Source organism: Fusarium subglutinans (genome assembly GCF_013396075.1).
Source record: "Fusarium subglutinans strain NRRL 66333 chromosome Unknown NRRL66333_c0000088, whole genome shotgun sequence".
Lineage (NCBI taxonomy): Eukaryota > Fungi > Ascomycota > Sordariomycetes > Hypocreales > Nectriaceae > Fusarium > Fusarium subglutinans.
Window position 1 is genome coordinate 94525 of NW_023502151.1, and position 24827 is coordinate 119351.

A 24827-nucleotide genomic window follows, 5' to 3' on the forward strand; every position below is an offset into this window, starting at 1 on the left:
CTTGGCTCTTCACTCTGACAAGTGAAATTGGATCAATATTGGCTTACAAGGACTAGTCACGTTTGCAAATGAAGATTCTGATAGATTAATGTATTATATGTATTATTTTCTTTTTCCTCCTTCTCTTCCCTTTTTTGTGTTTTCTTATTTTCTTTTTCCGCCTCTGCTAGATAATTATATCTCGTATTTGGGTACTTAAAGTATTCGTGCCAACAGAGTCCAAACTAAAAACCAGAAGTGAACGACGGTATCTTGAAACTGACCAAAAGCCATAGCAGCTATCAAACTCCATTACAAGTGTGGATATCATAGCATATCGTTTCCAACCTTTCCAGTCCTTACTCAATATCGATCTTGTGAATCTCAGTCCATTCTTTCTCAGCCTTGGGCACAGTAATGGCCAAGACACCGTCCTCCATCTTGGCGGTGATACCCAAGCCGTCAACCTCGTCACGCTCGTCTGCTCCGGTGGGCGGCAGAGCTACGTTGCGTTCAAACATGCCGACCTTGCGCTCGCCAGAGCTGAGAGTGCTGAGGAAGGCTTCATCGCCAGGGCGGTGGACGACGCCTGCAATCTTAAGAAGGTTGCGGTCGGCATCCCAGTTCACACCAATATCCTCCTTCTTTGCGCCGGGGAGGGCGACATGAATGACATAGGACTTCTCGGTGTTGAAGATGTCGATAGGAGGGTTGAAGGAGGAGTCGGATGAGTCATTGCTGTTTTGCTCCTGGTTCTGGTTCTGGTTCTCCTGGAACTGCTCGCGCATGTTGCGAACGAAAGGATGGTTGCCCCATCCGCGGAAGAGACCAGCAAGGTCAAAGGGGCCACCGTAGGGTGGAGAGGGAGGATGAGGGCCGTGATGAGGACCATGGTGAGGACCATGGGGGAAGCCACCGCGGCCTCGACCTCGACCGCATCGAGGGCCTCCACGGCCACGGCCACGACCTCGCCCAGCCCACTCAGGCCGAGCTCCGCACTGGTTCTCCTCAGGAGCAACTTCTTCCGGGTCAGGGACGTTCATGGTCTCGTCAGACTCGTGGCTTTCACTTCTGTTGGCTTGCTGGGTGTCATTTGCCTGCTGGCGTTGCTCATTATGAGCTCGACTGTCGGGAGCACCTTCACCGGCGAACCAAGGGCCCCAGACGAAGCCGTCAGCCTCGGGGGGAGGAGGAGGTCCTCGTGGACCATGTCCATGCCCATGAGGATGAGGAGGGTGAGGAGGGTGAGGCCCAGCTGGCGAACCAAAGGGGAAACCCGCCATGAAAGAGGGAAATGGAGTCTCAGTCTGGTGATCTACTCCACGGCCAGTTGCTTGGTTGGGGTCAAACTGCTGAACAAAATCCCAGAAGTTTGCATTGTTGAAAGGGTTTGGTTGTCGACTCATTTTGTGTGATGAATACTTATCAAGTATGAATGGTTTATAGTAGTGATGATGATGGTGAGGAGAGGTCAAGAGTGTTCATGAATGTAGATGATGTAGAGGAAGCTGGTGGTAAATATGTATTGTAAATGTCGACATAACATACGATTTATATAAAAAAAAATCTCCATTGAGACGGGCTGCCAGATGGGGCATCTCATCCGCTAGGAGGCGAGATCTAGACACATGCGTAACCCGCATCGTAACCTTGACTAGGCACAATAGACACACGTAGGTAGACTTGGATGAATTGGTCGAACCATTTGGATCAGCAGAGAAGGCAAACACGTTTGATTCGGGACATTCTTGTTGCCGCCGCGCGGCCACTCACACACTCACATCTCCTTGAAATCGCCTTCAGAGACTGAGAGAGCATGATCGGTCCCGAGACCAATAAAACACCGGGGGCGAATAAATTAGGCCGCACTCCGAGTCCGTTAACTCGGCACCGGTTTGTGTTTTCGCACTATCGTAATGTGCGAATGGCGGCGACTTTGCAAGCAGACAAGACTATCCAAACTTATTCGAAGGCAAAAGCAGCTCAAAGAATTAATTAATTAATTACCTACTAGCGACGATTCGGGCACCCTAATTACAGTCGACTGCTGAGTCATTCAGCAACAGCACACATCATCGCCACATCAGATTAGATCAACCATCTCAGTCTACCAGCAGCCGCGTGGCCTCTAATTAATCAATTGTCTGCTGACTGACTGGGCTCTGAGATTAAGCTTGACATCGGCAATATTTACTTTTGGTCAGGCGCGCCGTGTAAGAGATAGTCTTCCTTCACAGAACAGTTGAACTGAGATTCAGCCTCAATACACTCTTCTCAGAAACTGTTCTCTGGAAACTTGTTTTATTTATTTATTTTAATTTAGCAGATATTCAAATTATTAGATGGTTTCTAAATGCAATTGTTCTCTTATTCTGCTTTCAGTCCAAAATCTAAACAGATTCGTACTTTTGGCCACAGCTGGTTAAGTTTGCCCACTTACACGGCTGGTCTACGTCACCCGAACCGTCAACCATTTCACACGCGCGGAAACACACACTATCCGTGCTGATTCGACAATCATTATGTCTGTTTGACTCATTGAAACGAAACAATAACAAACCGTCTATAGATTGACGTCGCCTAGGGTCTTTACCCAGCCAGCAACCACTTTAGACCCTCGACGGCGTCCCGCTCACGCTTCTGCGATATCTCAAGTTCTGGAAATATAGCCCAGAACGCATGAGGAAGACCCGGGTAGATGTCAATCTTTGTGGGCACGCCCTCGTCCTTGTATATCTGCTCCAGCACAATGCTGCAGTCTCTGACAGGGTCCATCCCACAGGCCTGAAAGTAAGTCTTGGGAAGGCATGCATGGCTGGGGAATGCAACCGGAAAAGCAAGAGGGCTCTTTGGGTCAGGTCTATACTTCGCTGTGAAACTTGTCAGTACAGCCTAGGCGTGGAAGAATTGCACGCATACAGTGAACGAATTTCATCGACTCTGCGCTAAACACTGGGACCTTGGCGTTTTGCTCATAGCTAATGAAGTACTCCTTGTACTTTTCAGGGGCCGTCTGATCATTCACACCAGAAGTGATGGGAGCATAAACACCCGTCAGGGGGTACAAGGTCTCGGCGTCTCTATACAGATGGGAAACGGTCAGAGAGATATCGGCGCCTGAGCTGGTACCGCCAATGATGAAGCCTTTGAACGGGTTGATTCCAAGCTTGTCCACATTTTGAGATACCTGTGTGGTTTCAGTATTTCCACATTCGCCTCTTGAATCAAGGTTCACTCACCCAAATAGTAGCATCAAAAGCGTCGTTGATAGCTTGGGGGAATACATGTTCGGGAGCATGGCGGTAATCGATATTCACAGCAATGCCCCCAAGCTTTGTAAACTCGACACATAGTCCTGCTTCAGTGTCAAGATCACCTGCGACAAAGCCTCCACCGTGAAAGACAACAAGTCCAGGACGTCCGTCAGGCGGCACTTCACCATTGGGCATGTATGATCTGGCGTCAACTTCAAAGCCATCTCTCAGAGGAATCTTGAAGTCTTTGGTGTGATATGAAAGTGTGACCGGGTCAGGTTTAGGTCGATACTGTTTTACCTGAGCCATCATTTCGCGAAAAGCTTCCAGGTCAGTGTTCATATCCCATCCGTTGAGCATTGGGTTATGGGCTCTAATGATCTGAAGGTTGTGAATAACTTGTGATGTTTAGGAGTATTGAACAACTTACAGGCTCAAATTCTGGATGGACATTTCCGAGGGCACGGATTTCCTCAATGTTAAGCATGGTTAGGTTGGTGTATCGATAGAATGAAGACCGTATTTTTTATGCCTGGCGAGTTTGCTCTGGGTCCGGGAGCTTTTTGGCTTTATAGCTAGAACTCCAGCTGATGATCTGTTGGGAGGAAGGGCACGGTATTTCTCAAGATTTACATCAAGACAAAGCGATTTACAGCTCAGATTCAATGGAACTTGCGGTGACCCACGCAGTTAGGGGCTCGAGCAAAGCACAGGATGGATTCACAAGCCTGTAGTGAGCCAACAAAGGAAAGGGTCAGTAAAATGATTGGCTGTGGCTACACCTTCATCACTCAAGTTGCAGGATATGTCACCAGGCGGGTGAGAATCTGCCCTTGTCGCCGGCGTAAATCCGTGAGGCCCGGCGAGCGGGTGGACCCGCGATGCCAGTCCCCGGAAGACACCGGCTCCAAATTACAGGGACCTGTTTCCCAGATCGGTAATTTGTAAACGTCAAGACCAATGAGCTGGAACCGCGATATCGAGCTGGATGCTTTTGTACCCAAGTCCAAGTCGGAATACTCTTAGGTTAGTACCTTAGCGATGGAGATCTCTAACTCACTGCATTACTTGCGTGACTGTAAAGAAATGACGTCAGACGAGAAGCGCGAAGTCCTCACGACTCCACGTGAGCCGTGAGAAATGATTGGTCAGCGGGTAGGCAGGCAGAGCTTAGAAATCCGACTCCCCTGGCGCATTTCGCCATTGGAATCGAGTGACCAAATTCAGGTCAACTTAGCCGGCGATCTATTTTCTTGACTTGTGACTTCACAACCACGAATGAAAATTACACACGATGGACGCAGCTCAAACAACAATATGTATGTTAAAGCCTCCAAAACACTCAATTGCCCTTAAATTCACACTGACATGGCTCTATAGCTTCGCCCGTGGGCGCCGCCGCAAATGTTGCGTCCCCTTCCACCACAGCTGCTAGCAAGCCCAAGGTGAGCTTCTCCGTGATCAAACCGGCTCTCAATTATTATTCTAACACCCCTAAAAGCCCTGCTGTGTGTGCAAGGACGAAAAGGCCAAGCGTGATGAGTGCATGCTCTTCTCTAACGCAAAAGATCCTGCCGCCGACTGCAAATCCTTAATCGACCAGTACCGATCATGCATGTCAGGATTCGGATACTAGGTGTAAAGGAAGCAACTTCACACAATGGAATGACCTCGGGCATAGAATATGACCGTGTATAACAGATACGATAAATGTAGAATAAAGGGCAATCCATGCATGTTCCCCTCCGGAGAATATTGTAAATATTGATGGTCAGCAGTGGCGTGATATGTCCTCTTAACTTGTAAGTGATGCGCATTCCTGTAGACTTGTCCTTGATGGCCACTGGGTTATTTTGGGCAGTGAGAAGAACTCATGAATGCTTGAGAGTTTTGTTGACTGTGAATCTCCGTCATATGCTCATTTGCAGGCTCATTTCCACTGGCCTGCCTTGACCCCCCAAGAATGAAATGCCCCAATAAGAAAGCATAGCTGTGGTTTCTAGTCATTTAGTCTTCTTCATATCATCTTCCCTGCCTCGAAGGCCTATTTTTATCATACTCTCAACCTCTTGAGTCTTGTTCATCAGCCGAGAAACGAGTGTTTCCATCTGCTGCTCAATGCCTTTCCTGCGCTCTACTGCTTCAATAATCCTGGTCACAGAAATGGCAACGGCGCGGACTCTACCAATCGTCAGTTCGATCCCCGAAATAATGTAAGACTCTGTTGAACTGCATACTCTTTTGCTCGTCGATCTTGCTGAAACCTGGCGATGCTGGTGCGTAACTTGTCCATCTCCGTAGCTGACTCCTGAACAATAGCATTCATGCGCTCATCTCGCCCCTTCTTTAACTGCCATCGAAAGCGTCAGAGAACATCCTGTGGTGGGGCCAGGACATCGTAAATCTTACCTGCAAAAGGCGCCCCTGGGCTTTTGCAGCAAAATTGGGATTGTCGTCCTCATTGCTAGAATAATTTGATTCGTCACTTGCAGCCATGGTTGAGACGGATCGTAGCTAAGTAAATGCACAAACCAATATCGTAAAGCTGAAGTTATTTGGTTGGTGAAAGGAGTTTTCGATATTATGTATGAACAAGCCTTTCTTGGTACCTCAGGTAGGTACCTTGAGTCAACTTTCGTGCATCGTAAGGCAAGGTTGCTAGCAGATGGAAGGAGCGGACTTGCCCTCCACCACCAGTTTTCCAACAAATCACAGATGAGTACACAGACAACATAATAGAAGAACTCAATCACCACACAATAAATTATAGGATTCACCATACTCTATAAAATGCAATGCTTTTGGCAGATCCAGAACCCATTTTGGTATTTTCATACAACCCAAGGCAGATGCTGCAGGGGGGATATCTCACTCTAACGGGTCAAAGCAATGTCGTCTATCCTCAGAATCATCTTGACTGTCTCAGCCGCCAGCTCGATCGCGCTTGTGCTAACAAGAAGAGGCTGCAACACATTCTCCTTGGAAATATTGGTGTTGACTCCTCCCGACTTGATACTGACTCCTGCGTTCTTCTCGCCCATCTCGTGTCGGTGTCGTAGCTCCGTCACCACCTTGATACTGTTGAGACCAGCGTTCTCGGCCAGCGTGGTGGGAATCACCTCGAGGGCATCGGCAAAAGCCTTCCAGCAGATTGCCTCGGTGCCTGTCAAGCTACGCGCTTGCTTGGACAGTTGTGCAGCAATTTCAATCTCAGGGGCACCACCACCGGCGATGAGAGCCTTCTTCTTCACCAAGCATCGTACCACACAAAGAGCATCGTGAAGACTTCGCTCGGCCTCCTCAAGGATCAGAGAGTTGGCACCTCGTACAACCACGGAAACTGTCTTGCCGACAGACTTGGTGCCTGTTACCTTGACCATGCGCGATCCAGAAGACTGAACCTCCTCAACCAGGTCCGCATAGCCCAGCTTATCCTCGGCGAAAGAATCAATATCAGCGATGGGTTTACAGCCAGTTGACTTGCAGATGAATTCGACCTCGTCGCGCTCGATGTCCTTGATAGCAAGGATACCAAGCTTAGCCAGGAAGTGTAGTGATAGATCGTTGACAGCATCTCGCAAGATAGATTTCTGAATGAACAGAACGTTGCACTTCGCCTTCTTAATCTTCTTGGCCATGTTCAGGAGGTATAATCGCTCCTCCTTAACAATCTTGTCCATCTGTCGGTAGTCGTTGACCTGGATAGTATTCTCCATCTATAGATTGTAAGTAAAAAGTATTCCTCATGCAACAGAAATGGACATACATCAGGCTTGGGGGGGCTCAGCTGGAATTGGATGAGACCAATTCGAGCCTTCTCCATACGGGCCGGACCACCAGCGTTCTTGAGCACAGGCTGGGTGAGGACGAGACCATCAACAAGCTCACTGTCTTCAATTGTTCCACCAACTCGCTTGACAATTCGAATGTTCTTAAGATCGACGTTATCGGCGGTCTTGAGGTCGATGGTCTTAGTCACCGAGTTCACCGCCATGGGTCCAAGCAAATTGGAATATTGAGAGACGATCTTGGACGACAGAGAGGTGTTGGCAGCTTGCAGTAACGAGGAAGTATCGCTCAGAGTGATTGGGAGGGACATGTCGTGTAAGACCTCGACGGCAGCAGCGGCAGCTCGTTGGAAGGACTCGGAGATGACGGAAGGATGGATGCCCTTGGAGAGAAGTCGGTCGGCAGCACCAAGAAGACTTCCACAGATAACGACAACAGATGTTGTACCATCGCCAGCTTCAACATCCTGAGCACCAGAAAGGTTGACAAGCATCTTTGCTGTGGGATGCATGACAGACATGCTCTTGAGCATAGTATTTCCATCGTTTGTGATAATGGTCTCGCCCCTTCCACCTCGAATCATCTTGTCCATTCCTCGGGGACCGAGAGAGGTTCTGATGGCGTCTGCGACAGCTGCTCAACCATTAGTATTCGTGAAGCTGGTTGTTGAACCAAAAGCGCCATACCTCTAGCGGCGACAATGTTCGAGGAGCGCACCGCCATGGGCTTCTCCTTATCCTGCCCAAAGTTAGCGGGGTGAAGCTCAAAAGCCTGTCTGGAGCTCTTCATACTCGGAAAGTAGCATTGCTGGAGCCTCCCGCTGTAGGGGCTGGAGCTGCGACCGGGGCAGACATATTTTGATAATAATTTGGCGGTCCCTAGATCCTCAAAGCAAAGAAGTGATGTTGATGGCGGGGCTTTGTAGGAACACGACTGGACTTCTTGGAGATGTCCCACCTCCCCTAGGCTGCCCTACTCCGCCATAGAATTGTCAACCTAGAAATTTTGGATCGGGGATAGAGATCATCCAGCTCCGAGAGGTCCCTTGAGCTAACTCTAAGCGTCCTAGTCTGCTTTTGGCTCCAGCGGCACTATTACGTGGGTCCGTGCTCCAAGCTCGCTCAAGGCAACTCACAGATTACGGAAGGCATTCGGTGACACCTCCAACCCCAAACAACCACGACCACAGCAGCAACAATTCGACTCTCTTTGATCATAAATTATCCACCAGTGCCTTCGTAAACAGAACTTCCCATATCAGCCCCTGAAAAACTATTATACGATTGGAGAGCTGCGGTCCTCATCATGGTCAGTCTCATTGCAGGCATACAAGCTTAGTTGTGTCCTATCCCATACTGACAGCCAGCAACAGCCTTCCGCAACCGGCTCCAATTGGGAGAAGTACCAGAAGAACTTTGCCGACGATGAGGTAGAAGAGAAGAAGATTACACCTCTAACAGACGAGTACGAATGCCCTCCTGGGGAAATGAGAGTGCCATCAGTCCGCTAACACCAGCACCAGGGATATTCAGGTTCTCAAGACGTACGGTGCCGCGCCTTATGGTACATCTATCAAGAAGCTCGAGAAGCAGATCAAGGAGAAGCAACAAAGTGTCGATGAGAAGATCGGCGTCAAGGTTAGGCGATAATTCTGCGAATGCACGGCAGTCTTCTAACTTCGATAGGAATCCGACACAGGACTCGCGCCTCCCCATCTATGGGATGTCGCCGCCGACCGTCAGCGAATGTCTGAAGAGCAACCTTTCCAGGTGGCACGTTGCACGAAAATCATAGCTGACGAGAAGGGCGACGAGGCCAAGAGCAAATATGTGATCAACGTGAAGCAAATCGCAAAATTCGTTGTCCAGCTTGGCGAGCGCGTCAGTCCTACCGATATCGAAGAAGGTATGCGCGTGGGTGTCGACAGGAACAAGTACCAGATTATGCTTCCCTTACCACCCAAAATCGATGCGAGCGTTACGATGATGACGGTGGAGGAGAAGCCTGATGTCACCTACGGCGATGTTGGTGGTTGTAAGGAGCAGGTTGAGAAGTTGCGGGAAGTTGTCGAAATGCCTCTACTGTCTCCTGAGCGATTCGTCAACCTCGGTATTGATCCTCCCAAGGGTGCCCTCCTCTACGGTCCCCCTGGAACCGGAAAGACCCTCTGTGCCCGAGCTGTTGCCAACCGAACAGACGCCACCTTTATCCGAGTTATTGGTAGTGAGCTGGTTCAGAAATATGTCGGCGAGGGCGCAAGGATGGTTCGAGAGCTCTTCGAGATGGCCCGTACAAAGAAGGCATGTATCATTTTCTTCGACGAGATCGACGCCATCGGTGGTGCTCGATTTGACGATGGTGCTGGTGGAGACAACGAGGTTCAGCGAACTATGCTGGAACTTATTACGCAGCTTGACGGTTTCGATGCTCGTGGAAACATCAAGGTCATGTTTGCCACCAACAGACCCTCTACATTGGATCCTGCGCTCATGCGACCTGGCCGTATCGATCGAAAGATCGAGTTCTCGTTGCCCGACCTTGAGGGCCGTGCCAACATTTTGCGCATCCACGCTAAATCCATGTCCGTTGAGCGAGACATCCGGTGGGAGCTCATCTCTCGTCTCTGCCCCAACGCAACGGGTGCTGAGCTGCGTAGTGTTTGCACTGAAGCTGGCATGTATGCCATTCGCGCAAGGAGAAAGGTTGCATCCGAGAAGGACTTCCTCAGTGCAGTTGACAAGGTCATCAAGGGCAACCTCAAGTTCAACTCGACGGCGACGTATATGCAGTACAACTAGACATATTCACCATAAGGCAAGGTGTATTTTAATGCGGTGTATGAATACAGGGCGATTGGATGGCGGGAACATAGACGTCACAATGAACGAATTGCTTCTATAAGCATGCCCAAAAGTGAATTAATTGCATCAATGACCTAGTTTGTGATGCTCCCGATGCCATATTGATATCTGCAGAATCTATCTACTGTGAAATTACTCCGTGGTTCATTTGCAATCCGAATGCCACAAAACAAGACCATCAAGGTCCTGAAAACCCGAAACACCGTTTCCGTAATATGCCCATGAACGCTAACGTGCTTATATGAGTCCATTCCCGTACCATCCAAAAGAGCAGATGCGTCGCTCAAAATACCCTGCAAAACTACCTTTCCTAGGGCAGATATGTGCGCCCAGCTTAAGCCCAAGAAAACCATCATTATTCGTCCACAAAGTCCCGTAATGCCATGCATGTTCCGACTCATGATCCTTCCATCCGGGAGAAGCAGCCCAAGCATGCGACGTCTCCTTCTGCTCCACACTCAATGCTGCACCGACTGCAAACAACAGCCTGGTGGCCAACAGCCTTCCATCCTTTGTCCGTTTGCCGTTTTCCGTTCTTCGTATCGTTATGTTCTTGTTGCTGTCTATCATCAACATCATCCATGTGGAACGACCTTGAAAGTACTTCTTGCTCCGAGACACCAGAGCCACCACCCAGATTCCAGCCATGGCATTCTCTAATACAAATGAAGCAAGTGCGCTCACCACAGCCCTCACAATTGGCGAAGGAGTCTAGATCAGATTTCTTGGTTGGTTTGCGGTGGCAGATGTTACAGGGAACAAGCAGCGAGCCTGTCACTCGAGATATGGCAAAGGCGGGCTGCACCGGCAGCATCTTAAGTTGCGATGAGCGCCGTCGGCGGTGAGGGGTATTGAAAGAGAAACTGGAAGCGTTGAGACCGTCTGTAACGTGAATATCGTCGCCGGCAATACGGGTTCGCTTCGAACCTGGGAGGACCTTTCGTAAGGCTGAGTCCGGCCGTTGGTCGAGGATATAATAGTCCTTGGTCTCCTCTGAAGGGTATAGAGACAAGATGGGCTGCTCATTGTCGTCGCTCCATCGTCGCTTACGTCCTGCGTGGGCGTCTTCTCCAACGAAGGGCATCGTGGTGTGGTCCTTGGCAGGACTGAAGTATGTGCAACGAGGCAAAATTGAGTATGGCAGCGAAACTAGCGTAGGCAAGGTCCGACACGGAACAAAACGCTATCAGAGAATCCCAGCGGCGCTAGAAGAAAGGCGAACAAGACAACGATCGAGTATGAGGGCTGGGGGTGAGAGGAGGAGATTGAGAACCAAATAGGATTGAAGGGGAGTGGTTAAGAGGAGCAACAGTGACTGGTCAACTAGGGTACCTAAGGTAGAGAGGCACCTGCTGTAACCTTAATAGGTAGTAGGTACTTAGTGAAAAGTGGTTCCTGTTTGGATAATGAAGTGGAAATTGAATGTTAGTAGCTGATTATCGTCCAATGGCAAGGGAGGAGGCCTGAGCCAACCATGGACGGCTAACGTTAGGTGAACAAACCGCTGGAACCATTCACGCATATCATTAACGGTTTGATATGGATGGCAGCATATTGTAATTCGTTTTCACGGCTTGTCATAAATGCTTGCTAGGTCGAAGAATTGAATCTAGGTAGGCTACAATCAGAGATAGTATAGATACTTATGTAATAGTTATATCTCAAGCCAATAACACAGACTTGAACGTCCCTTGCTGAAAGGCATTTCAAGGTATCCTGGTGAGCCCGAGACAAGACCTCTCAGATATCACTCGTCATTTGTTGTGTATTAATAATGACATATTAGTCGGTTGTCTTGCTGAAATCCGTACTACATAAAAAAGTATAAGATACATAAGTCTTGGATGGCGTTGAACGTTGCCATAGTAAACTTAACCAAGACTTCTGATGAGAACCCAATGAACTCGGGTTAGTTATTCATACTAGGACATGAAAATCATATATATCCAATATTGGAGTCAGTTAAAGTGGCGACCACGAGTACAGAGAGCTTTCACATTTTTACCGCCCATCACCCCTTCATATTTCCCAGTGTAGTTTGTCGAATAAGGTATTGAAAACGATTCATCTGATTTACACTCTAACATCCACCTTTCCTTCCACGACCAGGCTTCTTTTCTACCCGCCACCGCTGACAAAGGAGCTGCTCTAGGGGCGACTAGTATACAAATGAGACTTTGAGATGTTGCCCCTTTAGCGGCGGACCTTGACCTCCTTAGGGGGATCGTAGGCGATCTTTCGAGACTTCAACCAAGCCCACTTGTATCGCTTCACCCAGACACTGACAGCCCACAGAGAGGCAGAGACGACAAGGACCTTCATACCCATTCGCTTTCGGTCGTCCATCTCGGGCTCGGCAGCCCAGTTGAGGAACTCCACAACATCCTTGGCCATCTGAGAGGTGGTAGCGGGAGTACCATCCTCGTACTCAACGAGACCGTCGTAAAGGACACGGGCCATGGCGATACCGGTACCAGGGAAGTAAGGGTTAAAGTTCATGCCGGGAGCGACCTGAACACCAGCAGGGGGCTCTTCAGGGTAGCCGGTAAGCAAGCTGAAGATGTAGTCACAGCCACCGTGACGGGCCTTGATAATAAGAGACAGATCCGGAGGAAGAGCACCATTGTTGGCAAATCGAGCAGCCTCCTCATTCTTGTACGGAGGCAACATGTAATCGGCCAGCTTTCCGGGGCGCATCTGGATCTCGCCCTGCTCATCGGGCTCACCGGGGTACTCGTTCTCCTCGGCAAGGGCCTTGGCCTCGTCAACGGTCAAGACGGAGCCAACGAGAGTTCGGTAGGGGATTCGGCTGAGGGAGTGGCAGGACTGGCAGACCTCCTGATAAACCTGGAAACCACGGCGGAGACTACGAGGGGGTCAGTAATTCGACACGGCGTGTTTAACAGGATCGGTGGCATCTTACGCCTGGTGGTCGAAGGTCTTGAACCACTTGTTGTGAACCCAAGGGTACTTGGTAGCGTGAAGTCTATATGGGCACTGTTAGCAATTGGTGATGCAATAACAGTGCGGATCATCGATAGCCAGCATTTATGCCTCATCATCCTAATTGAGATGATCCAGAAACACAACAATCAAGAACCGAGAGTATCACGTACCCCTCTTCAGCGGGAGTCATAGCAAAGGCAACAGGTCCATAGAGGTGATAGTACCAGGCCATGGAGCCGAGGGCGAGGGTAGTCGAGGCGGCGGCAGCCAGGTTCAATCGAGTGGCAGAGGCATCGCTGGCGGCGCTGGAGCTTGAGGAAGCGGCACGCTGGGAAGAAAATGGGGGTTAGCAATCGTGTACATGCAATTGAGGCGCATTCTATTGCGATTGGCGTGGCTGGGGCGTGTCGAGGTTCGTGGTTATGATCTCTCGGCAAACGGGAAGCTCGCTGGCAGAGGTGGTAGGATCGTGCCATACCTTGGTGACAGCAGAAGGGCCGTTCCGGAGGCCATTGAAGGTGCGCGTCGAGCGCAAACACGACCTGGCAAGCATTGTGGGCGAGCTATACCGTCGCTGGTGCGATCGAATATGAGACGGCGAGATGGGGAGGTGGTCGTTCTCGGAGTCGGAGGACAAAAGGGCTCAAACAGAGATCATTAGCAGCATCAGACAAAATCCTATCGAGCGTTCCAATAAGCCGGCTCTGATTGGATGCGGGTCGGATCAATGTCACGTGTTCGACCACTCTTGCCTTGCTCGGCTGAGCGGCCAGGTGACTTCCGATGAGTGAGTGTTCCAAATTTTTCCGACTCCCGGGTTGAAGTCGGGTTCGTTTTGGTCAATGGATACTAACAGCCTACTGGATACCTACTACTACGGTAGTAGTGTTTGTATAGGACAAAAGAAACAATCGTATGGAAAAAAGTAGTTCTTACAGGTATGGAAATTCTGACTATGAGATCCTAAGAAAGCGGACCATTTGTATAATGTTTCAATGTATCAAACCATCTTCAAATGATCAAATGAGATGAGTGATACCTTATTCTTGTCTGTTCATAGTCACTCACACTCCAAGCTGCTCCAAGCAATACGTAGGAACCTAGCTCTGCTGCCCATGGCAATGGGAAATTACATAAAAAAGTTAGGAAATGCTCTAAACCTGATCAAGAAGCCTAACTACTGCCTAATTCTGTCTGCTACCCCACCCCCACCTTGACTCGATTCATCTTCACACCAAACACGGCGACATTCTTTTGTTTTTATTAAACCGACTTTTCCTTTCAGACTTGGTAGTCACCATCTTTGCTGTTCGATTCTGTGCGAAATCCTCTTTTCTCAATTTACTATAGAATGGCTTCTTCCGATAAGATCTTTTCCCTCGAGGGAAAGGGCCTCAAGCTCGACACTGCTGAGGATCTCGAGCCTCATATTGCCCCTCTTCGATCCGCAGACGTCGAAGAAGTTCGTATTTTGGGCAACACTCTGGGTGTTGGCGCCTGCAAGCTCCTTGGCGAGGTTCTTGCGACCAAGAAGAACTTGAGAGTACGTCAAACATCACCTTTCCCTGGCTGTCATAGCTTACCAATACACTTCTCTCCAGGTCGCAAACTTCGCCGATATCTTTACCGGCCGACTCCTGAGCGAGATCCCCGACGCTATCTCTTCGCTGCTCACCTCCGTCCTCAATCTTCCCAAGCTCAACACTATCAACTTGAATGACAATGCCTTTGGTTTGAATGTCCAAGCGCCTCTCGTGGCCTTCCTGGCCGCCCACGTGCCACTGCAGCACCTTTACTTGAACAACAATGGCATGGGCCCTCACGCTGGTATCCTCATCGCCGATGCGCTCTCCGAGCTTCACGCCAAGAAGGAGACTGCCCGAAAGGAAGGAAAGGAAGTTCCCGATCTTGAGACTGTTATTTGCGGCCGAAACCGATTGGAGAATGGAAGCATGACGGCGTGGGCAAAGGCCTACAAGCTGCACAACAAGATCAAGGTGATCAAGATGGTTCAGAACGGCATTCGACAAGAAGGTATCTCCCACCTTCTCGCCGAAGGTCTCAGCCACGCTTCCAAACTCGAGGTCCTCGACCTGCAGGACAACACTTTCACCGTCACTGGTGCCCGAGCTCTGTCAAAGGTTGTTGCCAACTGGACCTCACTCCAGGAGTTGGGAGTTGGTGACTCCCTACTTGGTGCTAAGGGCGGTGTCCTCGTAGCGGATGCTCTGGCCAAGGGCAAGAATGCGAAACTTGAGATCCTGCGCCTGCAATACAACGAAATCACCTCCAAGGGCATCAAGGCCTTCGCCACTGCCGCCAAAGATGGTCTCCCTGCTTTGAAGCGAATTGAAATCAACGGCAATATTCTCACAGAGGACGACGAGTCGATTCCCGTCCTTCAGGAGCTTCTCGAGGAGCGCAAGGAGAAGTTCGGTGGTGATATTGTCAACGAGGATGAATGGGGTGTTGACGAGCTGGAAGACCTTGAGGAGCCAGACAGTGACGCGGAGGAAGAGGAAGAGGAGGAAGAGGAGATTGAGCCTGAGGACCGAGCCGAGAAGTTGATCAAGGAGGCTGAGGAGGCTCAAGAGGAACCTGTTATTCCTGTCAAGGACAAGGAGGTGGATGAGTTGGCAAAGAAGCTCGAGAAGACTGGAATTTAAACATGGATATAGATGAACTGTATGATGATGACCATTCACTTCACAAGGCGTGAATGGAATTTGATACCCCTTTACAATAACTTGGACAGCCAGAATAAAGATATGAACGTGAATTGTTACTCATAAACCAGCAGTTTTAGGAAGTCGAAAACATACAGTGTTGATCAAAAAGCTTCTTTATTGATTCTTGCTGGATAAGGTACATACATGGTGGGTGAGTGTTTGGCCTAGATACTACCTATACTGCCAGGAAGTATGTGTGAAATATCACAGTCAGGGAGCACATTGAGTGAGTTGCAGCCCCGTGAGGCAGGTGTTGAAAGGGACGACGTACCTGTGACGAACAATACTGCCGCCCTTGCAAATACTCTCTCTAGGTATAACTAATTGTTAGCATACACTGCAAGTACTGGACGAGGGCGATACTGAGAGAGGGAGCAAAATGATTAGCAAAAAAAAAAAAATGAAAGTTCCACCAACGCCACCCTATTTCCTCCCCTTTGGAAGCCAGTCTCTCATGATAAACTCATCCAGTGACATGATAACCATACTAAGCAACAAAACCCAAACAATGACCGACAGCCCATGGCTCTACCAACAAATCCCTTTCCTGCACGCACATTGGCGTATAAGTTGTCCACCTTATATGATATCCTATCGCCATCCCGAGCTTCTATGTAGATTGACCATTGAACACTTGGTCATACCATTATGCTGCTCGGTCTGGACAGACGACGTTTATTTACATAACGTCCATAGTGTCCACCTCCGGTGCTCGGAATCCTTGGTAAGCACCGTACTGAGTTGCCATGTCCAGTAACTGCTGTTCACGAGCGTAGTCCGGACCCATGTATACAGGGTCTGTGGCGTGTGAGTAGAGGCCATAGGTGCTCCGGGGTTGGCTGTCCCGGGTCTCTCTTTCGCGCTCTCTTCGCATCATCTCCTCGTAGCCAGAAGTCATGTATGGTTCGACCTCAGGCTCTGAGTTACGAACCCACCTACCATCAACTGCCTGAACTTGGGTACCATCCAGACTCATCACTTGTTGCTGCTGGTTCAGTCGTTCGTAACGCAAGCGGGCAAGCTGCTCCTCATGTTCCACAGTGGTGCTACTCCAAGCGAGAGCTGGGATATCGCCGCCGTTTCCGGGGGGGCAAATGTTCCAAAGTTCAATAAGTCTCTCCTGCTGAGAAGGCTCGGCAACTTTGAACAGCTGAAGCTGTGAAGGCGTCAGAGTAGCTGGATCAACGCCATGGTGTTGCAATATAGCTTCAACACTGGGCCCTTGCGTCTGGGGTGGCTCTGAAGCACGGCGAGGGACGTCTTGGTGTTGAGCTGCTTGAGCTATGTGTGCAGAGTGGGTGTAGTGGACTGAAGTATAGATGATGGGCTCAGCATGATCGGCCTTGGACTCTTGTTGCGGTGCAGGGGTAGGCTCGGGAATTGGGTTGAAGCTGAGGTTCCGGGCCAGGAGAGCAGCAAGCTCATCCTGTTGCATGGTGGACGGAGAAAATGACATGGTTGGTTTTATTGTTTCTGAGGGTTGTTAGCAGTTGATCCATAATATCGAGTTCAAGGGTAGTTGCTGAATACCAACTGTGGTGCGGTTATATGTATCAGCAGGAGGAGCACGAGAAGTTGTTGCTTTATGGTTTGATATCAGAATAAAGAGACGACGACTGTAGCTCTTGGGTACGTCTGCCTATTTCAATTCGATGCGTCTTGGGGAAGCCTGGTTGAGAAAGCAGCGAATTCGAAATGAAGCGATATACGGAGGTGTTTCGGGGTCATGCGCAATGCAGATGAAGAAAGGAACAGGAGGTTGCCCTTGTTCTTTGTTATATTTGGAAGCTAAGCTAAGCTTTTTGACAAGTAGTCAAAGGAAATCAGACGAGGTCAATAGAGAAAGAAAGCGAGATATGTATAACAAAATGTTGAGTCAAGAAAGAGAGGTTTGTCTCTTGTTCTTTGGCTCAAGAGACCCTTGGTTAGGCCTTGACTTGGAGGGGCTTGTCTAGGAGCGGTGGACCGTTGGGTCGAGTTGCAGGGACCGCACGGGGAAGGGAAGTGAGTTGTGAGTGGGGAGATAACGCCTGAGAGGATCTTTTTGGGGGTTCTTTATGCAGTTTTCAAGTGGGAAGATGAGAATTTTGAAGCGAAGAGGCGCTCTGTGAAGCTTATTCAGGTCCAGATAAAGGCGAGCGCTGTTAACGTGAAGAATCAAGAGTATTCTCAGGAGTAGGTGATGGAAGCGCGGGGGGTATTTCTACCTAGGTATCCAAAAAAAACGTACTAACATGGAGGGGTAGGACCTCTCATCAGGTATGAAACGTGGGACGGCTCAGTGGGACACACACCTGCCATTTCATTTGCTCAGGCACCCTTCTCAGGTCATGACGCAGTAAAGACCCAACTAACAGAGGCACATGATGGGCTTTATGACAACATCCACTTCCATTCACCATCAAGCACTAAACTTAACGCTTTTGGTGCATCATTTGTTCTGTTGATCTTCGCTCCCAGGTAATATTGCTCTCAGATATCTGTCCTCTGTCGAGGCACCGATACCATATTCACTGGCCTCATTCACGCCTTCACAGAAGGATTTGCATTCTTCCAACTCCGAGAGCTTCAAACCCTGGTCTTATTGACCTTGTACCACCCAATAAGCCTGTGCCACAAGGCGACCGTAACACACTAATTACTGTCCCTATGCTCTAGCTTAACGCCGACATGGTCGTCTGTTACATCTGCATTCCGTTTCCGAATCATCTCCTTTGACGTGGTTCACTCAGTTTCGCCACGTTCTCAATCATTCTGGGCCGTGCATATCATTTTGTGAATCAAAATACACCTGGGCAGCATGAGATGGAAATCTCCAGATATTTCACTACCCTAATCAGCTCCCCTAGGCTCCAACAAACATGAGACTCACCGCCAGCTACAAAACAGCCATGCCTATGCCCCATAATGTTTTATATAGTGGTATTTTTTGGTCCTCAACTGTTGACGCTACAAGCTCTTACCTGTCTTGGCAAGAGACGTGCAAACTTGACGGCGTGCTTAACTTCAGTCTCGATGTTAGCCTGGTCTCACTTCTCCCTTAGCCTTTCAAAGCGTCAAAGTTGCGGTGGTCATAGACTATATGAGGTATTAAAAAGCATCCACGAGTGATATATATGAGTGGTATTAGAGGAATGTTGTGAAAGAAATATCATGCTATAATGGAGCATCATGTTATGTCGATTCCGTCCCAAGACCTGATTCTAAATGACCAAAAGACGTAGGTAACTTAGCCTAAGCTTAGGGAACTCTTTACTAGGTTCATTTTAGCACCCTCTTCTTAAATCTTATGTTTTCTTGCTCCCCTAGGCTGGTCCACTGCATGCGATCCGTGGATGTCTGATGTGCAGTTCTAGACTCTATATCCATGAAAGGTCTCCTCCTGCAGGGGAGATCGATGCACGCGGGAAGAGCTAGAGGGATCCGCCACTCCCGCTTTCACAGCCACGTGTGTGCCAACTCTCAAGGCTGAGCTGAATTGTGGCGTGCGAAACGTGGCGCTCAGTTACCGCGCGCTTCTTTCACACCTCAGGCATCAGTTCTCCAGCCTTGCAGGTAGGTACCATACCTCAACTGCAACACGCAGCTCCAGGCTGCCTGGGTGAAGGAAGCTCCAAGTCAACACCGTCGCAAATATCTCGACAACACAGCTCCCCTCCACGTCACCAATTCTCACCCCATCTTTTCTTGCCTTTCGCATCACGCTATTCCACTTGATCAGAAAATTCAGACATCATGGTAAGCTAACCCCTCCAATCCCTCAAGCCGGATTGTCGTCATCGAGAGACAGCTTCAAGTGCTGACCTAGCTTGTCTTTCACGCTATAGACATCGATAGGCACGGGTTATGATTTGCTCAACTCCATCTTCTCTCCTGATGGACGCAACTTCCAGGTCGAATACGCAGTCAAGGCAGTAGAGAATGGCGGTACCTCGATCGGTATTCGAGCTAAGGATGGCGTTGTCCTAGCTATCGAGAAGGTCGTCTCATCCAAGCTCCTAAAACCCGGTGCCAACAAGCGTATTGCAACTATCGATAGCCATGTCGGAGCTGTACGTAAACCTACCTGCAATGGCTAGGATGAGCTTGTACTAATCTCACCAGGTATCTTCTGGTATGGTCCCTGATGGACGTCACTTCGTTGATCGAGCTCGCGACGAGGCCCAGAGCTGGCGACAGAACTTCAAGACCCCCATCCCCACATCCGATCTTGCCAGCCGCATGGGTGGCTACCTTCAGGCCTACACCATGTACGGATCAGTTCGACCATTTGGTATCACCGCTATCGTGGGTGGCTACGATACTCCCGAGGAGACCCCTGTTGATGGAGAGGTTGGCTCAGGACCTAAGGTTGGCGCTGGTGGCAAGATCGAGGGCAAGCACGGCGGTCCGTTCCTTTACATGATCGAGCCCAGCGGTATGTACTGGGGTTACTACGGAGCGGCTACAGGCAAGGGTCGACAGGCTGCCAAGGCTGAGTTGGAGAAGCTTGACCTACCTGCTGGTAACATTACTCTAGAGGAAGCTGTGAAGCAGGCTGCGCGCATCATCTACATTGCGCAGAAGGACAACAAGGATAAAGATTTCGAGTTGGAGATGACCTGGATCAGTGGGCCTGACGGCCCTACCAAGGGACGACATGTTGAGGTGCCAAAGGAGCTACGGGAAGAGGCTGAACGATTAGCAAAGGCCGAGGACGAGGATGATGATGACGACGACGAAGATGAGGATGCAGAGGATGATAAGATGGAGGATTAGGAGAGTTATGCTAAGAAAAACCAAGGCACCTGTACTATCACGATGACGAGCTCTTAGAATTTAATAGTTCATCTGCAGGCATTCGAATTACTCTCAAACCCTCGGGGAGCAAGAAAACATCGGACCCTGACGTAAGGTGTCAAAACAAAGATAGAAAAAGGATCTTAAACACAGCAAATTTATCCTAAACACAGCAAAGGTATCCTAAACACAGCAAAGGTATCCTAAACAAAAGGTATCCTAAAACAGCAAAGGTATCCTAAATACATTAAAGGTATCCTAAGTATTGTAAAGGTATCCTAAACTTATACTAAGTTACCTAAGCCTTTTTGTCATCTAGGATCAAAGTCAGGGTAACTGGTTTCGATTCATCCCGTCTATCTATGAATTATGTCTATTATAGGGTATCAGATCCGAGCTTGTTGCAGTGCATTTCGGTACCAGTCTTGCCACTCATCGAGGAAAGAGGACTGCAACCTGGTTTTCTGGGAAAAACAGCTCGCTTGTGTTTTGGCATAAATAACAACAACGTCCTCCATTTTGGCCTTGTCCGCAGCGAAGAGGGCCGACACCACGATGAGACTCGCTGAACTGGCCGCTTTTGCGTAAGCGTGTGAGTCGTTCTGACCGGCTGCCTTATGGATCTCGCGTAACAAGTCTAGCATGTCATCAGGTTCGAGAATCTGAACCTCTTGGACGTCACTGGTGGCCTGTCCCTGTCTCTGGCTCTTTCGGAAGTTAGAGATGGCCTTTTTCTGATGCTTTCGGTAGTTAGAGATGACCTTGCTCGCACGGTCAGCTAGGGATTTGGTGCTGGTTGTGCGCATACAATCAAGCAGGGGTAGGAGGAGAGAAAATGACAGAGCGTTGCAGCGCTCATTGCGAACGTAGATGTCGAGCAAATCAAGAATCCGGTTCTTGAAATTGAGAACCGATTGCTTGGCCTTCTTCTTTAGCTTCTTGGAGCTGTTCGAGGGGTCTTGAATGCGTGGCTTGATAGTTGCTGCGAGCTGCTCGTCGATGGCGAACATTTCAGAGTCAGACATATCGCCCTCGGACTCTGATGACGCGGCATCAACGTCCTTATCGAGTCGATGACTGTTGAGGATCTTCTCGAGTTCGTTGTCCAAATCCTCGGGTCTGTCGAATTCGCCTTTGCTTTTTGGTCCGTCGTTGTCGTCGTCATCGTCATCGTCTTCTTCTTCTTCCCCACTTTCATCGTTTACCTCCTTGATATCAATGAACTCGACATCAGAAGCAATCTCGATATCCGAGTCATACTCCTCATCATCATCTGTTCCTTCTTCGTCCTCATCCTCATCGACCTCCATCTCATCGTCCCCATTGCTGAACAGTTCCTTTTGACCTTTGGTATTCTCGCCAGATGTGAGGGGTCCGGTCAAGAGCTCCAAACCTGCAGCAGAGATGTGTGGTGTGAAGGCCCCAAATACTTGCTGCGTAACTTGCCTCATCAGAGATGAAGGCTGCACGACCATTGACAACAACATTTCGATGAGAGCCACCGATGTATCGCCATCGCCATTTGCGAATTTGCCCTCCTTCCAATCACCAGAATGTTGACTAAGTAACTCGAGGTCTTCCATAGCATCAGGCTCCGCATTATACACCCGCAAGACAGCTACGGCATGCAGCAAGGCGATACTTCCAAATAGGCCTTTGTTCGTGTCGTCTGACTTGCTATGATTGCGCAGCATCTCCATCCTTGATAGCGCCTGCTGGACAGCCGTTTCAAGCTCTTCGGACAAAACCATCGAGCCGATATCCAAGGAAGATACGACATGGCATACCGAATCGCAACTCTCTATTCTCCCACTGGCCTTGGCCAACACTGATGCAAGAGAAGTCCGGTACATCTCGCGAACACTCTCTGTTAGGATCTCTGCGGGAATGCTTGTGGTTTGGTAGTATGCCAGTCGGGCGAGCTCTAGTGAGACGCTAGAGAATGTTTTCTCTGGGAACGACACGTTCTCAGGTGAGCTGCACATACTACCAACTTCTGACAGATAACGAACGTGGGCTCGGAGTATGGCCGAAGCCTCACCCTTGCCTACCTGAGCAATTGTGTCGAGGGGTTTTCGGATGATCTTGCTTATGGTTTTGCCAGTGGATTCAGATGTGTTCTTCAAAAGCTTGTGTATAGTCTTGGTATTCGTTCTTTCGTCAAAGTTATAGACTCCATTCTTGCCTAGGAGGCACTTGAGAATGGGAATAAGTGTCTGTTTGTGATTTGAGGTCGTCGACTCGATCACTGTAAGAGTCTTGGTCGCTGCTCTGTACAAATATCTCTCCCTTCGTGAAACTTGGTTCATGAGGCAGGACATAAAGTTTTTGCTGAAGAGAGTTTCAATGTGATCACCAAGATCAATAAAGCCCTGGAGCATCTTTTGGAACACCAGAAACCCTCTGAATTTCTGGCCATCCGTAGCACGTTGCGAGAAAAGTGAGTCTAGTAAATATCAGCGGCCGCTATGCAAAGGTTTTCGTGCGACTCACCATCTACGACACGAGTCCAGAAGCGCTTAAACACTTCGAGTCCACTTTCTCCCGCATTGACAAAGTACTCCAGAATGACACTCCAGGCCGGGTGCAGTATAGGATTCCAGCCAGCAAGCTTGATCTGCTGACTAGGTTCTATGTCGTCCAGGCCAGAATCCTTTAAGCTTTCTCGGAGAATCGCAACGAGGTCACCAATCGCGGTCTTGTCAAAGGGTACCTGCCAATACTTGACCTTGAGACCGGGGAATCTAGTCTGCGCAAAGATCCAGACCGCGACTCCTTCCGGTGTCTTTGCTACATTCGCTTCATCGAGTTTACTCAATGTATCCAGTGCTTGCTTCGAGTTCATCTGTTTCAAGGCGGCGAGGATGTGATGCCCGCACAACGGCTGCATCCACGGCTTTTTGCCAGACAGGTCCAGAATGAGCTTGAGGACCAGATGCCATCTCGTGACATTGGCGAACAAAATTCCAGATTCGATGAAAGCGTAGAGTCCGAACAGGCGGCCAAACAAGATGTCCCTCTCTTCCTGCCCAGAAATGCTGCCGCCGCTGGCTTTGGTGTTCTTGGTAAGTAACTGAAGGACTTCACCAAAACCGAGGTTAGGAAATCTAGTCTGAGCAAGATTTGCTTCTCCAAAGAGCGCTTTGAGGAGATTGGTGAGTACTAAGCTGAATCCGAGGCGCGAGGCATGGCGGCCACTAGCGAGAGCGCGCAGGATTCGACGATCTAACTGCTGTTGAAGAACGGTCTCAGAGACATCAGGCGCGAGCAATGCGAGAACAATGCGAGCTGCTGCTGGGTTGCTTTCTGCCGGATCTTCGCTCCCAAGCAAATCAAATTCACGAGCTTGATGTTTACGTTGCTCGCGGGTTGGGGCGTCGGAAAATATTAAATCATGGGCCATGATGATTTTATATGTCGTACCTCACTTTTCAAAAAGCGACCGAAAAAAAAAAGCATTTAGGCAAGGTTGTTGATTGAAATGTGGGACCTCAAGATGGGTGACTAAGCGAGAACTGGTCTAAACTTTCCCTATAATTCCTAAATGACAAAAAGATTTAGGTAAATTAGCATAAGTTTATTAGGATACATTTGCTAAGTTTATCCTAATATCTGATCTTATAGCCTGATATTTTCTTGCTTCTGAGTTGCTGGGGAACGACGACCCGGCCGAAAGCAACCCAGCATAGGTACCTATGTAAGGTAAGTACCTAGGTTAGTAGTTATAGAGCTACACTTAAGCAGTCCTCATACCGTAACTTACAAGCTTGATGTGTTACTTCCTTCTGCTGCCTATGATTTACTACGTGATCAACCGAAGCTTTCGACTTAGGTAGCCATTTTCTCCCTGACCATTTGGCCAGCACCTACCTACTGAGGTGTATATGTACATTAGGCCCCTTATGAAACAGACTGTCGAGTCTATACGTGCGGTATCTGTGACACACTCTTCCTCCCACGAAATCACCTCTTCAAGCACCTTCAAAAGCCCCGTCTTGGCCAGCAGATTCGCCCCCAAAGGAGCCAGCCCTACGAGACTTCCGCCAGGAACACTGGGGAGACAATTATGCTCCAAAGATTCTGACGTCACATTTGGGTCATTGTCTAATTATGACCGGGTTTACTCTGGGCTGTCGCTTCCAGCCTTAAAGGGTCGCCCAGCTCAAGCGATCCACCACCAAGACGAGACTACGGTAATGTCACAATGCTAAAAGGTTAAGCAGGCGAAACACTCACATTTAAACTCTGCCGAACGATTAGTCTATCGGGCGAGGCTGCAGGGTTAGAAATATTCTACTCCGTATTATAGTCATATATCATTTAAAAATAGTAATTAGTTTCTAAGATATATGGAAGAGGTTGCACTTATATATCAAAATTTCCTTATTTACTATTAAAGATTGTATGACAAAGATCGCTCAATACTCAGTAATTATATCCCTCTTATTAGATGTATTAGCCTTCTTACCATTGTAAACTATCTATACCCT

The 24827-nt window shown here is 49.0% G+C and overlaps 12 protein-coding genes across 12 annotated transcripts; 4 read left to right on the forward strand and 8 right to left on the reverse strand.

The window, feature by feature from the left end:
• Positions 1 to 338: 338 nt before the first annotated feature.
• Positions 339 to 1385, reverse strand: FSUBG_7108 (heat shock 16; the record flags this gene model as incomplete). The annotated part of the gene is made up of 1 exon (XM_036685378.1): positions 339 to 1385. One exon carries the CDS (start codon positions 1383 to 1385, stop codon positions 339 to 341), a length of 1047 nt encoding a protein of 348 aa, XP_036537371.1.
• Positions 1386 to 2568: 1183 nt separating this feature from the next.
• FSUBG_7109 (sterigmatocystin biosynthesis lipase esterase STCI) lies at positions 2569 to 3720 on the reverse strand (the record flags this gene model as incomplete). Its single annotated transcript, XM_036685379.1, has 4 exons — positions 2569 to 2849; positions 2899 to 3166; positions 3219 to 3614; positions 3664 to 3720. 4 exons carry the CDS (start codon positions 3718 to 3720, stop codon positions 2569 to 2571), a joined length of 1002 nt encoding a protein of 333 aa, XP_036537372.1.
• An 807-nt stretch (positions 3721 to 4527) lies between these two features.
• Positions 4528 to 4869, forward strand: FSUBG_7110 (cytochrome c oxidase copper chaperone; the record flags this gene model as incomplete). Its single annotated transcript, XM_036685381.1, has 3 exons — positions 4528 to 4552; positions 4614 to 4678; positions 4735 to 4869. The coding sequence occupies 3 exons, from the start codon at positions 4528 to 4530 to the stop codon at positions 4867 to 4869; spliced, it is 225 nt and encodes a 74-aa protein (XP_036537373.1).
• Positions 4870 to 5236: 367 nt separating this feature from the next.
• Positions 5237 to 5729, reverse strand: FSUBG_7111 (t-complex 1; the record flags this gene model as incomplete). The annotated part of the gene is made up of 3 exons (XM_036685382.1): positions 5237 to 5414; positions 5471 to 5583; positions 5643 to 5729. The coding sequence occupies 3 exons, from the start codon at positions 5727 to 5729 to the stop codon at positions 5237 to 5239; spliced, it is 378 nt and encodes a 125-aa protein (XP_036537374.1).
• Positions 5730 to 6106: 377 nt separating this feature from the next.
• FSUBG_7112 (t-complex 1 subunit delta) lies at positions 6107 to 7876 on the reverse strand (the record flags this gene model as incomplete). The annotated part of the gene is made up of 4 exons (XM_036685383.1): positions 6107 to 6949; positions 7000 to 7655; positions 7709 to 7760; positions 7814 to 7876. The coding sequence occupies 4 exons, from the start codon at positions 7874 to 7876 to the stop codon at positions 6107 to 6109; spliced, it is 1614 nt and encodes a 537-aa protein (XP_036537375.1).
• A 451-nt stretch (positions 7877 to 8327) lies between these two features.
• FSUBG_7113 (26s protease regulatory subunit 7) lies at positions 8328 to 9820 on the forward strand (the record flags this gene model as incomplete). The annotated part of the gene is made up of 4 exons (XM_036685384.1): positions 8328 to 8330; positions 8395 to 8486; positions 8545 to 8659; positions 8708 to 9820. 4 exons carry the CDS (start codon positions 8328 to 8330, stop codon positions 9818 to 9820), a joined length of 1323 nt encoding a protein of 440 aa, XP_036537376.1.
• Positions 9821 to 10280: 460 nt separating this feature from the next.
• Positions 10281 to 10967, reverse strand: FSUBG_7114 (uncharacterized protein; the record flags this gene model as incomplete). Its single annotated transcript, XM_036685385.1, has 1 exon — positions 10281 to 10967. The coding sequence occupies one exon, from the start codon at positions 10965 to 10967 to the stop codon at positions 10281 to 10283; it is 687 nt and encodes a 228-aa protein (XP_036537377.1).
• Positions 10968 to 12076: 1109 nt separating this feature from the next.
• FSUBG_7115 (cytochrome c1 heme mitochondrial) lies at positions 12077 to 13382 on the reverse strand (the record flags this gene model as incomplete). The annotated part of the gene is made up of 4 exons (XM_036685386.1): positions 12077 to 12749; positions 12807 to 12869; positions 13000 to 13157; positions 13308 to 13382. 4 exons carry the CDS (start codon positions 13380 to 13382, stop codon positions 12077 to 12079), a joined length of 969 nt encoding a protein of 322 aa, XP_036537378.1.
• A 798-nt stretch (positions 13383 to 14180) lies between these two features.
• FSUBG_7116 (ran GTPase activating 1) lies at positions 14181 to 15495 on the forward strand (the record flags this gene model as incomplete). Its single annotated transcript, XM_036685387.1, has 2 exons — positions 14181 to 14372; positions 14431 to 15495. 2 exons carry the CDS (start codon positions 14181 to 14183, stop codon positions 15493 to 15495), a joined length of 1257 nt encoding a protein of 418 aa, XP_036537379.1.
• A 742-nt stretch (positions 15496 to 16237) lies between these two features.
• FSUBG_7117 (uncharacterized protein) lies at positions 16238 to 17014 on the reverse strand (the record flags this gene model as incomplete). The annotated part of the gene is made up of 1 exon (XM_036685388.1): positions 16238 to 17014. One exon carries the CDS (start codon positions 17012 to 17014, stop codon positions 16238 to 16240), a length of 777 nt encoding a protein of 258 aa, XP_036537380.1.
• A 2279-nt stretch (positions 17015 to 19293) lies between these two features.
• FSUBG_7118 (20S proteasome subunit alpha 7) lies at positions 19294 to 20316 on the forward strand (the record flags this gene model as incomplete). Its single annotated transcript, XM_036685389.1, has 3 exons — positions 19294 to 19296; positions 19386 to 19610; positions 19663 to 20316. The coding sequence occupies 3 exons, from the start codon at positions 19294 to 19296 to the stop codon at positions 20314 to 20316; spliced, it is 882 nt and encodes a 293-aa protein (XP_036537381.1).
• A 407-nt stretch (positions 20317 to 20723) lies between these two features.
• On the reverse strand, positions 20724 to 23740 carry FSUBG_7119 (DNA polymerase V; the record flags this gene model as incomplete). The annotated part of the gene is made up of 2 exons (XM_036685390.1): positions 20724 to 22783; positions 22831 to 23740. The coding sequence occupies 2 exons, from the start codon at positions 23738 to 23740 to the stop codon at positions 20724 to 20726; spliced, it is 2970 nt and encodes a 989-aa protein (XP_036537382.1).
• Between the last annotated feature and the right edge of the window lie 1087 nt (positions 23741 to 24827).